The sequence below is a fragment of the Pseudorasbora parva genome, chromosome 15 (genome assembly GCF_024679245.1).
Source record: "Pseudorasbora parva isolate DD20220531a chromosome 15, ASM2467924v1, whole genome shotgun sequence".
Taxonomy (NCBI): domain Eukaryota; kingdom Metazoa; phylum Chordata; class Actinopteri; order Cypriniformes; family Gobionidae; genus Pseudorasbora; species Pseudorasbora parva.
The window spans coordinates 16,959,114-16,979,061 of NC_090186.1; the positions used below are offsets into that span (position 1 = coordinate 16,959,114).

The window sequence follows — 19,948 nt, forward strand, 5'->3', positions numbered from 1 at the left end:
TACTGATAAAATCATCAGAGAAGTGCTTTGTCAACACATTGCAGTACGAGTGTGTGTCCGTATGTGTGTATGTTTGAGAGAGCAGAGAGAGTGGGAGAAAAAGACTATGTGCCTTTCGTACATAATTAAATGTCATTTTGTGGGGGGAAAAAATTGAAAATAATTTCTCATTTTACCCTATTGTTTACTATATATCTTAATATATAGCTTAATCAGTGGCACAGTGGGTTTTGGTTATTTTTTTGTTGTCTGCGGTAAAGACAAATAACTGAAAACTTTTGGTGAAGTGATGTGGAACTCTGATGCATTCCAGACCTGCCTTAAACTACATTTAGTGAATGAAAAATAAGTACACCCCTTAGAATGTTTGTCAGCAATCATATTCAAGCATTCAAACAGCCCCATAGTATAAACATAATTTAACTTTAAAGAGTTTAACTACCAAGCAGGAATTGCCTAGCCTAAATCGAGATGCACCCTATAGCGGCAGCAAATCTAATCTGCCGCGAGTGTCGTCTAGTATCTCTCAATACACTTCTGAGCTGTAAAAGCCAAACTCTTGTCGGGCCAATCACATCGTGTAGAGTCGGTGGGCAGGGCTTAATATAATGATGGAAGATTTGCGCTTGCGTGCTTCTAGTAAACACAGACACTGGCGAACGGTGGTCTTTCGAATCAGCTCTGACTGCGAATCTGGAAGACTTCACTGTAACCAATATCTGTAGTTTTCACAGCATTATTACTGTAAAATGAGAAAATTCTTACTGTAGAACCTGTATACAGCATGTTGCTGTAGATCTGCAAAGCATCATGGTCTTTTTTCAATGGCGGGTAAATTCTACAGTATTTTTTTTCTCTCCTGTGAATCACAATACAGCATTTTCTAGAATATTTTTTTTTTCAGCCAAGAAAAGCTACGAGATTCCCCACTTTCATCCGAATTTTTACTTCAGAAAGGTAACATAATGTATTTCCAAAGTTTACTCTTGTAAAGTCAACTGTTTGTTCAACTTTAAGAGTGCACTGAGAGAGAAAAGAGTAATGAGCGGCACACTTTCTAGTAAACTCTAGTGTGCATTTTATAATTTTATTTCCACAAATATTTCTGCATGATTTCGATATATTTTCTAGTCTGGCAACATTTGATAACGTCATTAATTTATAGAAGGATAGTATTGTTAAATAAAAATTAAATTGTGGATGTGATCTCTTTTGGTGCTGATCCGTCACATAATGTGATCGCTTTTTTTCCTGTTACCACATGCGCGTGAGGCAGTGAGCCAAAGCCTGCCGACTCTCGACGGTCTCGAGCTGAAAGCAAACGCAGCTGAGGTATGTACGTTAGGCCTAACTTAACATATTTTTCATAGTGATTAATCATGATTTTTCTGAATGGAAACCCCCAGAAACTAGATTGGTAAAATGCTATTCAAACTTGTGGGAGCATACATGGGCTATAGGCTGTATTAAGATGTGTCTTATCCGGCAACATTACATTTTTAACGTCTTTAATTTGATTAAAGACTAACGTTAGCATTGGGAAATGACATTAATTTAAAATGGTGTAATTTTTTGTATTTATTGGCGCGGTAGCCGTTTAATAATCTCTCGTTTCTTTTCTCTTCATGCTTGCTGTTGCCGCCTGAGGAATCAGACATTAAAGCGGGCCGAGAAAACGCAGCCAGCTAGAGGTAACGTTATCTGTTAAGCTACGTTACTTAACATATTCTTAATAATTTCATGATTTTTCTGAACTTCATTGCCTTCAAGCTGCAGAAACTATAAGTTAGATTGTTAATAGAGTGCCATTTCCGACTTTTGGGAGCATATATTGTATTAATATTTGTCTTATCTGGCGAAATTACATTTATAACGTCTTTTATTTTATTAAATAGTAGCTACGTTAGCTTTAAATAAAAATTATCTGAAATTGTAATTTTTTACAGTATTGCCACACACTTTCTCTTATGAATATTGAACTTGTGATTTCTAAAACTGTGTTTTCGTTTTATTTTGTGTTACAAGAAACTTCCACCTAAGCAAACGCTGAGGCTCAGATTTCCTGCCAAACACTCCCAGACTCATCATGCTCGGTAAGATCCAAGCACTCAACATACACAATAGATGCCAATATTAAGGGTTACTTCACATATAAAGCATCTTGCACTTACATTCCAAAAATCTCTAGTTGTTACTGATCCAATAGAAAAAAAAATAGGTATTTTTTCTTGGATAGGGTAATGCATAGCCTAATGTTTTTATTTTCAGATTCTTCGTCAGAATTAACCCAGAGCACAGCGAGTGCAATTCAAAGGTCCAGATTAGCAGACAAACTGGGAAGGTGGTCATCAGGGACTTCATCGAGTATGACTGGCAGAACAACTAATTCCAGGTGAGACTTTTAATTGTTACCTTGAATACCTTTAAATGGTGATTGAAAGTCAGGGGTGGCCAGCAACTTGTCTATTAAAGGGATAGTTCATTTTAAAATTTATTCTCAAGTTGTTTCAAACCTGTATGAATTTCTTTCTTCTGCTGAACACAAAAGAGGATATTTTGAAGAATGTTGGTAACCAAACAGTTAACTGGAGCCAGTGACTTCCATAATAGTAAAAAAAAATACTATGGAAGTCACTGGCTCCAGTTAACTGTTTGGTTACCGACATTCTTCAAAATATCCTCTTTTGTGTTCAGCAGGAGAAAGAAATTCATACAGATTTGAAACAACTTGAGGTTGAGTATGTGATAATAGCATTTTCATTTTAAAGTGAACTATCCCTTTAGGCCTGTCAAGCATCTTTTTCAAATCAGGCAGTTTTACAGCGTCAACACAAGGTGATTCAACAACACTGACATGAAAAACAGGAGGAACATTGTGTGACAACACCAGCCAGTTAGAATACTTTTCCATTCAGAACTCACAAACATAAATTTCACTGTTGTATCACTAACTGCAAACATGGTATTGTGGCAGAAATGTGGGATATTCATGTACAATTTTATAATATTCATGTAGACAGTTATTAAATATTAAAGTAATGGCAAATGACAGAAACCAATTCTGTCTAATAAGAGTCGAGTTGCAACTCCATAATATTTACATTTTATCTTTTAAAAATAGGTTGTTATTTTTACAGATGTTACAGTTTGTGTTAACGAAAATACATTTACATTTTACATATTTTGTAAAGCTATAAAAAAATATCAGCCCCGGGGGATGCTACTCCACAAACCACCAACAAAGCATATAAAAAATACTAATATTTATTTAAAACTTTATGTGTATGTCATCAACCCATCTGTCTTACTTTTAAACTTTTACATTAATAATGCATTTCTTCTTCTACAGGGCAGAAGACTCAGGCCCAGGAAGTCCAGGTCAAGTTTTAAAAGAATAATAGTTATGGAAAAAAAACATTATTGGAGAAAAACAATATTCAGGTTTGAAATCCTTCTGTTTTTAAAGGGATAGTTCACCCAAAAATTTCAATTGTGTCATCATTTACTCACCCTCAACCTGTATAAATTTCTTTCTTTTGCTGAACACAAAGAAAGATATTTTGAAGAATGTCGGTAACCAGACAGTTGATGGGTCCCATTGACTTCCTTAGTATTTTTTTTCTACTAAGGAAGTCAATGGGACCCATCAACTGTCTGGTTATCGACATTCTTCAAAATATCTTTCTTTGTGTTCAGCAAAAGAAAGAAATTTATACAGGTTGAGGGTGAGTAAATGATGACACAATTAAACATTTTGGGTGAACTATCCCTTTAAATCATTTAATTTTTATAGATTTGTAATTTTACCCAAACATTTGAATACATATTGATTGTTTTGTTTGCTCAAAAAAGTGCTGAAATGAAATAAATTGTTCACAGAGAAATGTTAACTTATTGAAAAAAATTTATATGTTCAGAAAATATATAGATTTGAAATCCTGCTGTTTTTAAATAATTACATTTTTATACATTTGTAATTTTATCCAAACATTTTAATAAATATTGATTTTGTTTGTTCAGAAAAGTGTTTTTTTGTATGTTCAGAAAAGTGATGAAATAAAAAATGTACAGATAAATTGTAACATTGAACAAATTATGCTATACTATTTTTTTTATGAATTTTTGAAATTAAAAGTGAGAAAATAAATGGCATTTGTGACAGTGTCTTTATTTTACAGTACACAAAATTAATGCAGTAATCCTGATTACAGTATAATTATAAAATACAGTACTGTGATTATTACTGTACATTTTTTTACAGTAATTAAAAAGTTACTGCGATTATATTTACAGTAAGAATACTGTGAAATGAAATACAGCAACTTACAAGCAAATTGCTGCCAGCAAGTTGCTGTATTTTTCACAGTTATCTTTTTACAGTGTTGGAGTTGAGCTTTTCTCTGAGAAAAGAACAAAGAACGGCGCTGAAGTCATTCTTAAGAAGGGGAGATGTGTTCTGAGTCTTGCCGACCAGATACGGCGAAAGTTTACTCTTTCAACTAGCTCCGCTTCACCTTTATTGCTCTGGTTGGTGTAGCGCTATCCTATCGCGTGCAGAGGGAGTTTGAAAGACAACCGTTTATCCCGCCCCTCGGATTGAGCCCTGTCAATGGTGAGTTTCCAGACCAAACATCTTGATGTGGGTCTGGCTTGTCAGGCTAGGAATTGCCATTACAAAAATAAAGGAAGCAAGAAGTAAAAAAAGTGACTTTATTGCATGAAGCTGTGTTTTTCCGCTCTAAAATGTGATGTATGCCACAGGGCTCTACTTTCTCACATATAGAATAAGGACTAAACAGAGCATGTGTAAAGTGAATCAGGTGACTTGTAACTTGTTCCTGGTTGGATAAATCGGAAAGGTTACAATTTACCCGTGTTACAGCCATCCCCGGTCTCCCCTATACCACTTTTAAGGGGATGAGAAAATGATTTCCAGAAACATAAATGCATCTTTACAGCAGACAGCAGGTGCCCAGATGGCAGCGTCTGGAAGCTTTCAATCTCACCATGAGTCATCGTGACAGGAGTAAGTCTGACCTAAGAGTCATGAGCGATCTTTTTTCTTTTTTCTTTTTTTGCTGTAAGATTCTGCCTTAGACCCAGCCAAATTATGCAGGCAACTACATCTCTACTAATCACCGTGGCACTGTGCCCTGTTTCCAAATTGTTGTTTGCATGGTTTTTGAAGAGTCAGATATTGTTTGCTAATGCAGACTTGTCATGCACTGTAGCACCATTTCATTTCCACAACAACAAAATCACTCTCTCCCAAGCCTTATTGTAATTGGTCACCGTCATAAAGTGGCACAAAACCCACATCTTTTCATTTAATTGGAAACTCAAAATCTAATTTCAAAATGGTTTTTACTGGATTAATTTTTAGTTTGTAATCTTTTGGATGATACCTAATGATAATTACTAAAATATGTGACTGGAAAAAAAAGGCAATAAAAAAGCGTGCCAAGCGTCCGTTAGCGGGAGGTGACAGTTACTGTGTCCATTATCAACAGAGTTTATAAGGGTCCCAAATGTAAAATGGAGTTACAAAAAAAAGTAGCAAGATTTTTTTCCCTGGTTTTTGTGGTAAAATATGATGTGGACACCCCATCAGGAGATTCACTATGGATATTATTTGTCCCAAATATATTTTACACCAGAAAAACATTAATCCAGTTCTCACAACTGTAAACAAAAACTAAAGTTTTAATCTCAATTATTTATTTATTATGGGTGTAGCTAGTCTCTTAATGAATCCCCCCCCCCCCTTAATGAATACACCCTCAACCTGACGAGCCAGTTTAAATACATGTGTGTATCGCTACAATTGGTTAAATAGGTAGTCAACTGTATTGGTCATTACTGCAAATAGGTAATTCTGGCCACTGTCAGCTCAAAGAGGTGCTTTGGCATTTCTTCAAATTCTTCATCTCCAGTTAAATCAATGTCAGACTGCAGTACATATGCACGGCTCACAGCCGGAGCAGAGAGAAAGCAACAGCTTACATTAAGCTATTCCACACGCCACTAGCCTGAATCATCGACGATTTGCAGAATTTATAATCAGCAGAACCACACAAGTTACGTCTCTTGCTGCAGATCCGTTTTCCATTTTCTTTGTCTTCCAGCTCAAGCAACATTCCACAGCAGAAGCTGACAGGAAGTTGCTGCCGTATCCACCTCTCTCAATCTCTTCTGGAGTCAGTGAGGCTGAGCTATTTTGAAATGGTGCTTTGTTACAAAGCTTTCAAACGCTGCTGGTTCTAGATTAAATTAGGGTTTCAGGTTATTGATTCAATTATGGTTTTTAACCTCCCCGCCTAAGTCATTCCATGGAGCATTGCGATGGGGAGGCTTTATGTTTTCCCCTGCCCATACTCCTGATGGAGCCCCATTAGCGCAAAAAGAAGCAAGATTCCCCGACGGATGCTTTTAAGACTTGATTGTTCTTTATCTGCAGAGCTGGATGATTATCATCACTCATCTATCAAAGAAGCTTCTGGTGCTTTAATTTGGCTTCACATCTCAAGGACATCTTGAGAGACACATCCTTAATATTTTAGGCTGGCAAAATCACAGTAACAAACCCCAGAACTACACAACAACATTGACTACTCAACACAATCAGAATTCCTGATCAATTTAGAATGATTATGGTCTTTCAGTCGGTATTGTGACCGGTAGAGTGAATAATGAAAGTGGCAGAATAGTTGGACATTGAGCACATTTACATGCACACCAGTAAGCAGATTAATCCTGAACATAAGCTTATTGAAATAAGCAATTTTCCCCGTTTACATAAAAAACAGTAAACTGATAACGCAAGTAAACCGCGTTTACATGACTTTATTAATAAATCGGGTTATTTACTTGTAGTGATGTTAAAAATAATAATGTCCGTATTGACTCAGAGTATTCCAAATTCTAGGCTTACTTACATCAGTTGTGATTTAAATAGTGTGCACCGTGTCAGCGGGAGATTTACGCCTCATATTATCCCTCATGCAGTTCCAGATGCAGCGTTTTGACTGAACCTCTTCTACTTCTGCTGAATGTGATGAGAAAACATCTTTACAATTCTCTGGGTCTTAAAAGAGATATTATAGTTTGTGATATTTGTCCTTATTTCATGCAAAACGCGAGCTCGCTCTGTCTGGAGCGTTTAAATCTGCTCTAAGTTTGCATTTTTGTCACCTACCGCACATGCACACTTCAATAAGCCGACAGAAAGCAGCTTATTGCGTTTAAAGGTCCCATTCTTCGTGTGTTTTCGACGCTTTGATTATGTTTACAGTGTGCAATATAACATGAGTTCATGTTTCGCGTGTAAAAAAACACAGTATTTTTCACACAATTTACTTATCTGTACAGCGCCGGTTAGTACAGTTTCCTCTGTCCTAAAAACGGCCTGATGATTTCCTTGTTCTATGAAGTCCCTCCTTCAGAAACACGTAACGAGTTCTGATCGGGCCAGCGCTTCCCGTGTTGTGATTGGACAGCAGCTTAGCGCACTTTGCCCGGAAAGGTCCCGCCTCTTACCATAACGGGGCGATGCAAGCGCTGAATGCGCGCTCTTCTCCACGTGGGAGAGCAACAAGATCACGCCCCCTATTTTGCGTGCTCTTGTGGGCGGAGAGTCAACAAATGGTTCTAGTGACATAATTCCTGTAGGAAGTGCAGGGGTGTAGTCCAAACCGCCCATTCGCTGTAGGCTTTGAAAGGGAACTTCTGTTAAATAAAATATCTCGCTTGGCATTGAACTTTGAGCTTTATAATTTTACAGGCATTATTTATGCTCTAACAACAACATTACACACTAACTAAAGTTTGAAAGATGGAATCGCGAAGAATGGGACCTTTAAATGTAGCACCAAATCGGGGTAAGTGGCAAAAAAATGCCTGTCCCAACCGGTTTATACTTAAGCCGTTTATGACCTTACTCCAATAAAAGAAAACGGGTTACTGCGATTACATGACCATGTTCATTGTCGGCTTATTGGGCATAATCGGCTTAAGAACGTGCATGTAAACGCACCCACTGACACAGCACTGCAAGCTACTTGAGTCGCATGGGCATGTTTCATGTTCAGGAAGCTTATCTTATAGGACTTGTTAATGGATTCCAGAAAATCAGATAATGTATTTGAGATTTTTGTGTTTGGGAATGTAGAATCCAACTTGATGAGTTAGTTTTTGAATATGTTTACCAGGTAGACTACAAGAAAAATATAAAATCTTAAGTCAGATTTTTCAGCTGACCAGTTGGTGAATAGATTTTTGAAATGGAAACCGGTAACATTTGGTCAAAAGACTTAACACTTTCAAACTGGAATTTCTCTTTTAATTTTTCTGTGACTATACTTTTAATACAGTTATAGTTCAGGGAAGAAGGAGGCGGGAACCGGCGAACATTTAAAAAACTTTAATAAATAAATAAACAAAATGAAAATAACAAGGGCAGCCCCTCACGGACGGCTGCCAGGCATGCACTCCCATGATACAATATAAAAGTCCAGGCCTGGTCCTCTCTCGTCCTTCACTGGTGTTGCTCGTCCTTATATGCCTCTGAGCTCCCTTATGACAGGTCTCGAGACCGGTGTGCCTTGATGGTGACGCTTTTTCTCAATCATGCACCGGCCTCACGTTACTTTTGAAAATGTGTATTATGTATCCATAATTAGGCTAATTGTTTAACATTTTAGGCTCATTTTGTGCTCAAAGTACTTTTTATTTATTTATTTTTATTTAGTGCCTTGGAATTGCTGCGTTGTGATGGAAGAACTTTCGTGAACATTTAAAAGTGTGAGAAAAACAATCCTGCACCCTGTTCAGGCCTGTTATTTTGTACATATAAACAGTATTGCTTTGATTTAATATGTATGTGGGTACCTCAACACACCAACGTTTCCGTAAAAAAAAAAAAAAGTTTTACAACCAGGTTAGGTTCTTCATGGGCTAAAGTAGAGGCGCGTGACGGTTTAATCTGTGTAGTTTGCAGCCCCGTCTGTTGGTGAAAATAATCACTACAGGATTGCTCTGTTAACCAGCAGGCTATGTTGGTTGGGCTTTTTCAAATTCTGCGGGGTGGTTTTGAATGTCGTAAAATAGGGACATGACACTGAAAACCGTCTGGTCACCATCCGGTCACTGGAAAACCTGTATACCCTTTTTCAAAACTTAAACAACCTGCATACATTCAATTCACTGCAGTTTCCAGCTGAAATGATCACTGATGGCAGTAAAACATGAACAACGCCTGTTCCCTTTCAATTATGGCAGATTGTCAGTTAATAAAGCCTTATTCATCAGGCAGTTATTTGCACCTTATTTGCAAGTTATGACCTCAAAACACTTTTACACTTTCAAATGATTAATCAAATATATTTTGATATTACCCTCACATAAACAGCTCCATATGTATGGATTTTCTGATGTAGCAAACTTGCTCGATATCTTACTTGGTACACATCCCATATTTGGGATGCAAAGTGCTTGGGTGTGAGAGCTGTGATGATGAAAGAAACCAAAGACTTTTAGAAGCAGGGGAAATGAAATGCTTGTTTCAGCAAATGTATTTCTATCACACGTTTGCGTTTGTGAACACTATCAGTTAGTTTTAGACTAGGGTTTAGTGAAGGTGGTACGTTATTTTCAAACGCGATGGAGCAACCTTTTAACGGCCACGAAACACACAACAACCAAAATAATAACATATTGTCAGATTCACATCTATCTGATTCAGATTAAAATCAAAAAGTAAATCAATTTAATGTTGATTTCAATAGATGCTGGGGTTAGCATATTGCTAAGCTAATGAGGTTTGACTTTTAACAATAGTTTTCAACATTAAATGAATTAAGTATATAATCAACATTTACATTATCTCTGTTCATCAGCCATCTTGGATGGATTTTCACTGAATTCAGCGTTATGGGACTTATGCATTTTGGGACCGAATATATTGTCAGGAAGAAAGTAAAGAACAGCTTTGTGAAAGTGCCTATAGTCGTGTTTCCATTAACCTTCAAATTGTGCAAATTGAAACTGTGAATTGAAAATACGCCCAATGGAAATGCATCAATTTCACAAAAACTCCCATATAATCGGAAAAAAAAATTAATAATAATAACAATTTTTACGCTTGCATGAGGTGGTTTTTCAGGAAATTTGATTAAGGAAATTTTTGGAAATGGAATTTTCGCATTCACAGGTCACCTGGTGTATGTAAAAGTAGATCATTCTTTACAGATGACACGGCATGTTTGGACAGAAGACCAGACAGAGTTCTTAATTAAACTTATAAAAGACAATTTACTTTGAATTACAGGAATACTGGATTCTAAACATCAAAGAAATGCCACAAATTATCATTAAGACCTTGAAGCAGACAAGAGGGAGAGACCCACAAACACCTCATGCATGGCCGCTTCCAAGTATAAGGTGCTTTCCTTGCCATTAATCCTTGGATAACATGCCTATGTCTTTTTCGATTAAAAATAATGGCTAGTGCAGTGGCTGGGTTATACATAAACCTACAATGTCAAGAATGACAAGTGTTTTGGGAAAAAAATGTTTTATACATAACATTGGTTAATGTAAACGCCGTCATTTCACAATAGTTTTTATTAACATTTAGAAAATATTGCAAAAGTTTCACGCAAATCTGCAATGGAAGAAAAGTGGTTTATTATGCCTTACAATGCTGTCTTTAGGGGCTTTCACACACCAAGACCATTTGGTTCTGGTTGTATTTGCACCACCAGTAGGGACTCTGAAGTGGCGTATGCTACTGTTATTGTTGTGACTTCAATTTTGACAGCGCGGCTGACCTTTATTTTGACAGCGCTGAGAAGGCCAGATTCTGAGCACAAAGCTCTCACATTCTCCATCTTCATTAGTTTACGATCTGTTTACCAGTCCTGTACAGGCCTGCAGCAGCCCTCTCAGAAACGGAAGCTTTCGCGCCTCGATCGCCCCCCGGTGACCGGTCCCAGTATAGTTGCCCCTCTGTGTTTTCTAATGGACACGAGGCAAACTAAACAATAAAATTACACTTTAAATATTTTTCCTCCAAAGTTAGTTTGTCATTGAAGGCACTTACCATCACGATGATTTCATTTCAAGTGTTCGTTTTTAAAATAAGTTTAGTTTTAGTTAGTTATTTGATGCTATAAAAACAGGGGGGTTGTGATGTCATGATTGACAGCTGAGATCGACGTCTTCTCTGAGTGAAGTTGTCACTGGGGCACTAACGGACTTTTGTCGGGATTTTTGGGAGCAGATTGGAGCTTTAGCTTTAATTTCTACATTTTTTTTCATAAAAAAACCAACTTTATTTCATACCAACATAATTAATTGTTCTGCATTTGTGAGAGTGTGGGCGGGCTTTTGATATCGCGACTGTACTTCCTGCTCTACTTCATGCTCTCTACATTGCAACTCGGTCCCGAAATCTCTACTGCACAGACTCGGTCCCAAGATGTCAGCGCCATGCAGGCCGCCTGAAAGCTTCAATTCGACCAAGCGGAAACGGATGATGTCGCGTCGTCCATTTTTTTTTTACGGTATATGGTCCTGTCTAATATGTTATTAGATGGAACTGTTACAAAGAAAGTAGACGGTATATGAAAAAGTATTAGCGTTTCATATACCGTCTTTGCAAGTCCAATGTCAGTGTTTAATTGAAGTCCAATATCGCTGGCTGAGCAGAAATACATATTTTGATTGGTCCCCTCAGTTTTCTCTTTAGTGTAAACGTTGAGAGGTTTTTACATCTATCACCGTTTTCCATGTTTGTAGTTAGTTAGTGGAGTATATATATATATATATATATATATATATATATATATATATATATATATATATATATATATATATGTGTTAATTAATGCATGTGTTAATTCAGTCATTGGTGGTTCGAATTGTGCTGCGTTAGCCCCTACTCTAAAGTTGGAGTTAATTTACTTCCCCCACAAAGAGTTCCTAGAACTAAAATCGTTCCTAGTTCCTGCAGTGCGAACATGCCAACATCCAGGTACCTTCACCAATAGTTCTAGGAACTATGAAAAGGCTCCTCTGGTGCAAAAGCCCCTTATGTAGGCAGCTCACTTGATATTGGAACAGAACCAGAGTCAATATCTGGCAGGTCTCTGCACTTGGGCGCCACTTTCTCTGTTTTATGAGGAGCTGTGAGCACTGGTCCCTAAAAACCCCAGGACAAGCAAAAGTGCGCTGCACTGCAAGACAAATAAACTGCTTCTGTCAAGTATGAGAAGAACCTGAACCTTGTAAACCAGGCTATAAACAGTTTACATGTCCCCACCTTAACTATAATAAAATCTGAAATGGGCATGTGTCTTTCGAGACTGTAAGAAAGGTATAAAACAAAATCATGCATGTACAGACAAGCATGACTTTTGTGCTAAATTGCAATGTCTTCCAACCTACATTTTATGCGTTTGCAATTACTTATGAAGGCATACTAAAACTTACCAGTTTTCAATATGTTCTGTCCCTGTCTTGCCTCCCTGTGTTCCCTAGTTATTTTTCTCGGTGGTAATTAATTCCATACAACTGTTTCTGTTCAGTTGACAGAAACCTTTTCATTTTCTCCTTAAAACTGCAGTGAAAACAAAACGCATTTTGAAATCGTCGCAAACTACCTTAAAACCATTCTCGTCAACGTGCAGGCAGGCTTCGGCATATCATCTATGCTGCAAAGCAGGTGAGTCTCGAGATAAGCTAGGTTATCCCGGTATTTCTGTTGATATGAAAAATCAGGTACATTTAGCAATATAGCGGGTGAATTACAATATGTATACGATGTATATTATACTATATGCCCTTCTCCACCGACTTTTTAAGTTGTTTAAAGTGTTTCTAAGAATACTGATTTTTAGAAGGCAGACTGAGATGGCGAACGGGAATATGGTTTGTGTAACATTAGCAACACATTATTAGTGTAGTCAAGCCAAAGGCCAATCATATTAATAACTGTCATATGTCCGACATTGTAGAGAGCGATACATAAAGCGCATTACTATTCTGATACAACGACTTGTAGACGACCATGTATAAGTAAGTGGAGGGGGGACTCATTAGCATATTAATGGATCCACCTGTAGTGAATGAGGCAAGCGTGTAGAGTTACATCCAAGCTATTTTAAGGGATGAATAAACTGGATTATTGGATTATTGTCATTATCTGCTGAGTCGTGCGCTTCACTGCAGCAATGCATGACAATTTCACCCAAAATGTAAATTCTTTTCATTCCTTCGCAGTCATGTCGTTCTTAAACTGTATGGCTTTGTTTCTTCTGTGGAACACAGAAGAAGCCAGTCAGAGAAATCTCTCTCTTTTTTGTGTTCATATTATTTAAAGTTAAGAGCTTTCAATGTTGTTTGGTTTACAGTATTCTTCAAAATGTATAAGTGTGTGTGCTTTCCACAGAAGAAAGAAATGCATGCAGACTGGGCTGCTGAAAAAGGGATAACAACTGGACCTGGACCCATGGCTTGCGGAGGCCAGGTGGGGTGATCATGATTCACTGGACTACACAACCAGAACGTGGTTTCAACCCAAGGGGACCCCTAGAGCACGATCGTGGGGAGTCTGTGGCAAACATTTTGCATTGGGCCCAACATGAGGGTGAGTAAACAAAATGATTAATTTTTTGGGTGAAGTGGATTTGGGCTAATCCTCAAAACCTTGAACCCTTAATGTGAGAGGGGCAAAAGTCAGTCATAAATCTACAGTGCAATAGTTTGCAGGAATGAAGAAAAAAATGTCACAACATTAGACATCGCATCATAGACCTGACAAAAAATATATTACTCAGGTTGCACAGATTGAAAGGTTGCAGGCTTTGCAATGCTTCCCCCATAAATCTCTGCTCTTTTATTGCTTAGCACATTTCTGAAAAGTCATGTTAAAGTAGGCTTGGTAAGTGAGAACCATTAAAGGCCAGATTGGACTTTGCACATTGCTTCAACACTGCAAAGCAGATTGATTACTGCCATCATGGGCACTATTCATCAAACACTTCATATCTACACCAAACGGCTTGGTGTCATACGTCTGCTGTGACAGTCTGCTCTGATATCTTTACATTTATTTTCATCGGTTGCTCCATTTAGCACTGTCCAACCACTGCGCCCTGGTCTATTCCATGAGTGAAGCTCACATGTCAGACAGATCGATGAAGCTATATTGTTACACTAGATCTGAGATCCCACTAGGGACACTGGCCGAGCTCTGCTACAGACAAGCAACTGCTTTACCTTGATGAGCTCTTCCAGCTCATCCGGGGTCACGCAGGGGTGTTTCTTCAGGAAGGCGGCTTTCTTCAAAGTGATGGTGTCTTTTTGGTTGCTCTCGAAGGGTTGCTCCAGGGCTCTGAACACCAGACCGCCAGCGACCAGGTACGCTACCACCACCACAAACACGGCTAGGACAGTCTTCCACTTCATGACTGTGAGGAGGGCTGAGCCGTCCGCCACCGCTTCCATACTGGCCACCATACTAGCCGGGCGGGAGACTGAAAGGCGAGGTAATGAGCAGCCCATGGGGTTCTGCATGGTGGCCACACTGGCCTGCACCAAACTGGACTGCAACATCCCTGACTGGACCTTCTTTGGCGGCACCAGGTTGGTCTGCACTGCAACTGTTAGATAGAACGACAATATACTGTTATGTAATTTACAACCCTGGATCTCAACTGGTTTTGTTTCAGGACTTTTACGGTCACTGCGATTTTGCCAAGTAAGAGATGTTTTGTTGATCCTGGAACAACATTTCTGTCTGAAAATACAGTCCTAATCATATCCATACCCCTAAACCTAACCCTACCCATAATTTATTCCTAAAATCAAAGGGAAGTCAATAAAGGGAAGTGAATAACACGCATGTAAAAGCACTGGTTGTAAGCCTAAACTTAACATAAACTGTAAACCTGTCCCTTAAATCTGATTGGTTGATCGCCATATTGTTCCAGGCTCATTGACTCAGGAGCATGCTGTACTTGGTGAAATCACGTTCGCCCAGATGTTACATTGAACTAAAATGTTTGTAAAACCTTATATTAGGTGAAAAATTATGTATTGGCCATACATTATTTTACCTTCCGTAGTTTCGCTCATAGTTTTCAAAGATGAGCGCATGGCATTCATTATAAGCGCAAGGCATTCAGCCTCTTCATGATGGAATCTAACTGATGAATCACCGACAGTATTGTAAAGTTTGGACCATGACATCAAACAGAAAAGAAATGCATTTTCTCCATTTTTAAAAGCTAATAAACCTATGCTATTTGCTATCCTAAAAGCACTGTTATGATGATTTGCTTTTTATTTTCCCTGCTGTCTACCACCCTATCAAGAAAGACCTGCAATCTGTTTCTGTGTTGCAATCCACTGATTTACATTGTCATATATTCACTGGAAAAACTAGCCTATTCAATTTAAAATTTAAATATAATTTCCTTTTTGGGTTGTGTAGGGTTTACTTTCCTCCCGTGTTCATTATATGTTGTTTTTCGACAAGACGATTTTAAATAAATGTGAGCCTGGACCACAAAACTAGCCATAAGCCACATGAGTAGCCTATATTTGTGGCAATAGCCAACAATTCATTGGATGGGTCAAAATTCTCATTTTTTTCTCTTATGCCAAAAATCATTAGGCTATTAAGTAAAGATCATGTTCCATGAAGATATTTTAGACAGAAGAAAATGGTTTGAAAATGCAAACCCGGCAATTGTTTGCCCAACCTGCTGGGTCATTTAATTTCACTCAACTATTGCTTAACAATCAGTGTATTGATTGCTTAAAACGAACACAAAGTATAATGTAAATTTATAATTATTATTGTTTAATAAATAAAGATTATTAATGAGTTTAATGAATAATAATTAATTAAATAAAAAAACATTAATTAAATTGCTTATTAATAAAGGTTCCCCTTTTGATTATTATGGTTGTGTGTAGTATGTGTCTGATTTGTAATTTCCAACCTATTTTGGGTTCATTTTAAGCCAGCCATATAGACATTTTTAAATAATAGTTGGGTTAAATAAAACTGCCCAGTACATTGGGCAAACTTTTTAACCCCGCTGTGTTTTTGTCAATTTCACCCAATTTGGTTTGTTTTTTACCCAGAATGTGTTTGTGTAAATGTAAATATATATATATATATATATATATATATATATATATATATATATATATATATATATATATATATATATATATATATATATATATATATAAAATGTTTTATTAGTAGTAATATGCATGGCAAGGGACTTAACTTGGACAACTGAAAAAGCTGAATTTGTTTGCACCCTCAGATCCCCAGCTTTCAGATGATGTAAAAATCTCAATTTAAAAAAAAAAAAAAAAAAGTTCCCTTATGACTGGTTTTGTGGTCCAGGGTCACAAATGTAAACATAGCGATTGAGAAAGAGTGGTGTTCCACATGTAACAGACCCAAATTAAGCCTCTGATTAGTGCTGCATACCCCCCCCCCCCCCCCCCCCCACACACACACACACACACACACATGCCTGCACACACAGACTTGCGTTGGCTTTCTAAAAACCCAGTAGAAAGCAGCAGTGCCAGGGTGGAGCAACTGCATAAACACAACAGGTAAAAACATAAGAACACTGCTAACAATATGCATATTCTAAAAAATAAAAATAATTTACAACAAAATAATCGGTATGTAGTAATAATCTGCCTACTGTAAAAAATCGATTTAATCAATAAATCAAAGAATGCATTAAAAACACGAAGCACATAATTATGAACAATAAGCCTCAAATCATTCCCCCTCAACTTTCTTTTAGTCAGGCAATGCCTTCCCTGCAATATGATGTGGTGTTGCACAGCTGTTTGTGTGGACACTAGCCCTGCAGCATGAGCGCAATCATTTACTGTGACAATTCGATCGGTTGTTTACAAGCTATTTTGAACACTACGTTCAGATTTTTTCAGAAATACCTTTATCGGATTTTTCAGATATTGTAAGAATGAGCACTTTTAATAAGTCGTATTATTACAATAATATAATTTTATATATTTAACAATATATGACTTCAGTTGTATATAAAGTCGCATTATATGAAGGATTTCAAAAGATGAGGAAAAATTTAATCAAATGTATAACAATAATAATATATATATTTTTTTAAACTAATACAAATTTTCCAGAAAGGTCATAAAGTATTTGTTTATCACTTTGTATGACATTATCTGCAACGTGGTTAAGTATATAAACGCCAATAGCGTGATTTTTTCGTGATTATGTTTTTTTTTTTTTTTTTTTCTCTCGGTGTAGTAAGATTAGGTAATGCGCGTGTCTCCCGCGTTTCATTATGCATAGCTCGTATCTCTGCATAGTACTCGCAGACACGTAATGATGAGCCCCTGTTTAAGATTTCAGGTAAATATAGGCTATTATATAGACGTGAGTTGTTCCTCTCCCACCCTGCTAAAACTATTGTAGCAAATATCAACCATACAATTCTCTCGCCATGTCGTGATTTACCTTTTGGGGAAGACCTCTCAAGCAAGCGATGTTGTGATTGAAACGCGTGGATGTGAATCTTAATGAAGGTGTCCACTGATAAACTGAGGCGGGCAGAATGAGATCCATTATTAGAGCCGTTGAACCTTTGGTAATGCACCACTAACTGATCAGTCAACTATACCTCACCATGTACTCCATCATCATTTTGCGCATCTTTGTTAAAGTGCTTTTGATTGAATCAGTTGGGTATTTAAATCGCGCGTGACAGCTGGCTGCCAGAGCGCGTTTAGCTATGCTTCGTTATGTTCATTATAACTATGCCAATGCAATGCGTTTTGGAAAATAAAAATATACCTACCTGGTGGAGGGTTCCAGTTCCCAGGTTTCCTTGGGTTTTCCGTTGGAAATTTCATTTTGGATAGCAGTTTAATTCATGAAATGATCTCTTTTGTTGGAGAAAGGCGGTAATTAAGGAGATACGGCGTAACTGTTGAATCATGCAGCGAATTTCCTTAAAGACATTGTTTTTAAACGAGACAGCGAGGTAAAGGGGCGCAAGCATGAGATCATCTTCATCTTCAGGCGTGTAGAGGGATGCGCTGCTTGACTGGGATGAATCTGCCTCTGTCTCTTCATGGCACTTAAGAGTTCCAGATCACTCCGCCTTTTGCCAATTGCACCATTTTCCGCGCGTCAGAGGCCATTTGTGCGTGTGAGGTGAACGGTGAAGGTGCGGCAGAAGTCCACGCGCAGTTGGGGGCATCCTGTGAATGCTTCGCGAATGGGCTACATCTAGAAGGCTTTTCTCAGTAGCCGCAGTATGTGGCAAGCTGCTTTAACATTCATTCCACAAGACTGTCTTGTTTCTTTTTTATGTTATTAGTTTTTTATGTAATCCTACTGTGACCATTTCAAAAAAAAAAAAAAAAAAAAAAAAATGGATTCTAGTAATTTGCACTCCATTTCAGTCTCTCAAGTGATTGGTCATTCCAGTGAAAGCACAGCCATAGCTCAAACTATAGCATGCAATAGCAATGCAAATGGGATCAGTTTTGAAGGACTGCATGAAGTGATGAACTTTTGAATGTGATGAGATGTATCTTAAATGTTAATAATTTTGGATAAAAGTGTCTGCCAGATTTGAAATTAAATACAGTCAATTCCAGTCTTGGCAAAATATATCTACTGCTGCTACTGTTTATTATTTCTGCCTCTGTAGTGCAAGTGTGGGACTTTGCTGGGGGTGGGGGGGGGGGATTCCTTTTCCTTTTGTTATATAACTTTTTTTCTTGGAAACATGACAAATTTGACAAAAGCTTGAGCTGACAGAGTAGCTTGAGACAGGACACACAGATGTACATTTAATACACAAACAATATCCATAAAAATTTGAACAACCTTGTTTTTAAAGGGTGAAATTGAAATATTATTACTGAGTTAGAACTCTATTCTTAAATTAACGAGTATTCAGATCACCACAGGTAAAACAAAGCATGGCACCTCACTACATAAGTAAAAACATTGTTTCAGTATCTAGAATGGCTTTATGATATTTAATCAAACACATTTAATATAAATACAAAACTGCAGGTTTATGACAAAAATAGTCTGTAATCTGGCCTTTATTACTTTAAAAATTAAGGTAATAAAATAAGACATTAACCTACATTTCTGACAAAATATCACAGTTACAGTTAGTGTTACCACGGTAAATCCATGATAAACATTGGTGAATTGTTGGTTGAAAAGTATTTTAACTGGATTGGCTCAGTGTGTCTCCTGATGTTAGTGTTGTTGATTAAGTCACCACTGTTTCAACTGGCTTTAAACTAAATTAAATCTCAGAGAGATTTGCAGTTTGTACCGGGGACCTCTACTCTGAACTGGAAAGCTTCTCACTGGTTTTGTATCGGTGGCGTCATCGAGACACTCAGCAAGTAAACAATCTAGTACCGCCACCTTGTGGTGACAATTTGTAAATTATTCGTAGCGGGCCACATATAATATATTTTATATTAAGTCCATAAGCTTAATATAATGTCACGTGATTTCAGCAGTTTGGCAGTTTAACGCGCGATCCGAATCATGAATCAATCCGCTGATTCATGACCGTTTTAATCATTATTTGAGGTTTGAAAACAAACGTGGAAGAGAAGACAACGCTGAATAAAGTCGTAGTTTTTGTTATCTTTGGACCAAAAAGTATTTTTGATGCTTCAAGAGATTCTAATTTATCATCTGATACAGACATATGGACTACTTTGATGATGTTTTATTAAATTAAAAATTTTAAATTAATTTTAAATTAAATATTTTAAACACTAATAAAAAACTGATAACTGAAAAACGGGGAACAAGGTAAACTAGAATGTACAATTCCTGAAGAAACTGTCCGTGGTGCTTGCCGTGGCAAAACTCCCT

At 37.4% G+C, this 19,948-nt stretch overlaps 1 protein-coding gene and 1 long non-coding RNA gene across 3 annotated transcripts in view; one reads left to right on the forward strand and one right to left on the reverse strand.

Annotated features, from left to right (window-relative positions):
* The window catches only part of kcnk10a (potassium channel, subfamily K, member 10a), a 36,620-nt gene extending 18,255 nt beyond the window's left edge, over positions 1 to 18,365 (reverse strand). The window contains exons 1-2 of the mRNA XM_067417235.1: positions 17,886 to 18,365; positions 14,278 to 14,660 (exon numbers count right to left, since the gene is read on the reverse strand). Coding sequence (XP_067273336.1) covers positions 14,278 to 14,660; positions 17,886 to 17,940 — 438 coding nt within the window. The 5' untranslated portion in view covers positions 17,941 to 18,365. The remainder of the gene's footprint in view (positions 1 to 14,277; positions 14,661 to 17,885) is intronic.
* LOC137041866 (uncharacterized) lies at positions 1,061 to 3,509 on the forward strand. Of its 2 annotated transcripts, none has more exons than XR_010898164.1 (4): positions 1,061 to 1,332; positions 2,026 to 2,093; positions 2,269 to 2,392; positions 3,350 to 3,509. It is a non-coding gene; the product is annotated as an uncharacterized lncRNA (long non-coding RNA). The 2 variants fall into 2 exon arrangements; XR_010898163.1 differs by lacking the exon at positions 1,061 to 1,332 and adding an exon at positions 1,662 to 1,691.
* Positions 18,366 to 19,948: the final 1,583 nt, after the last annotated feature.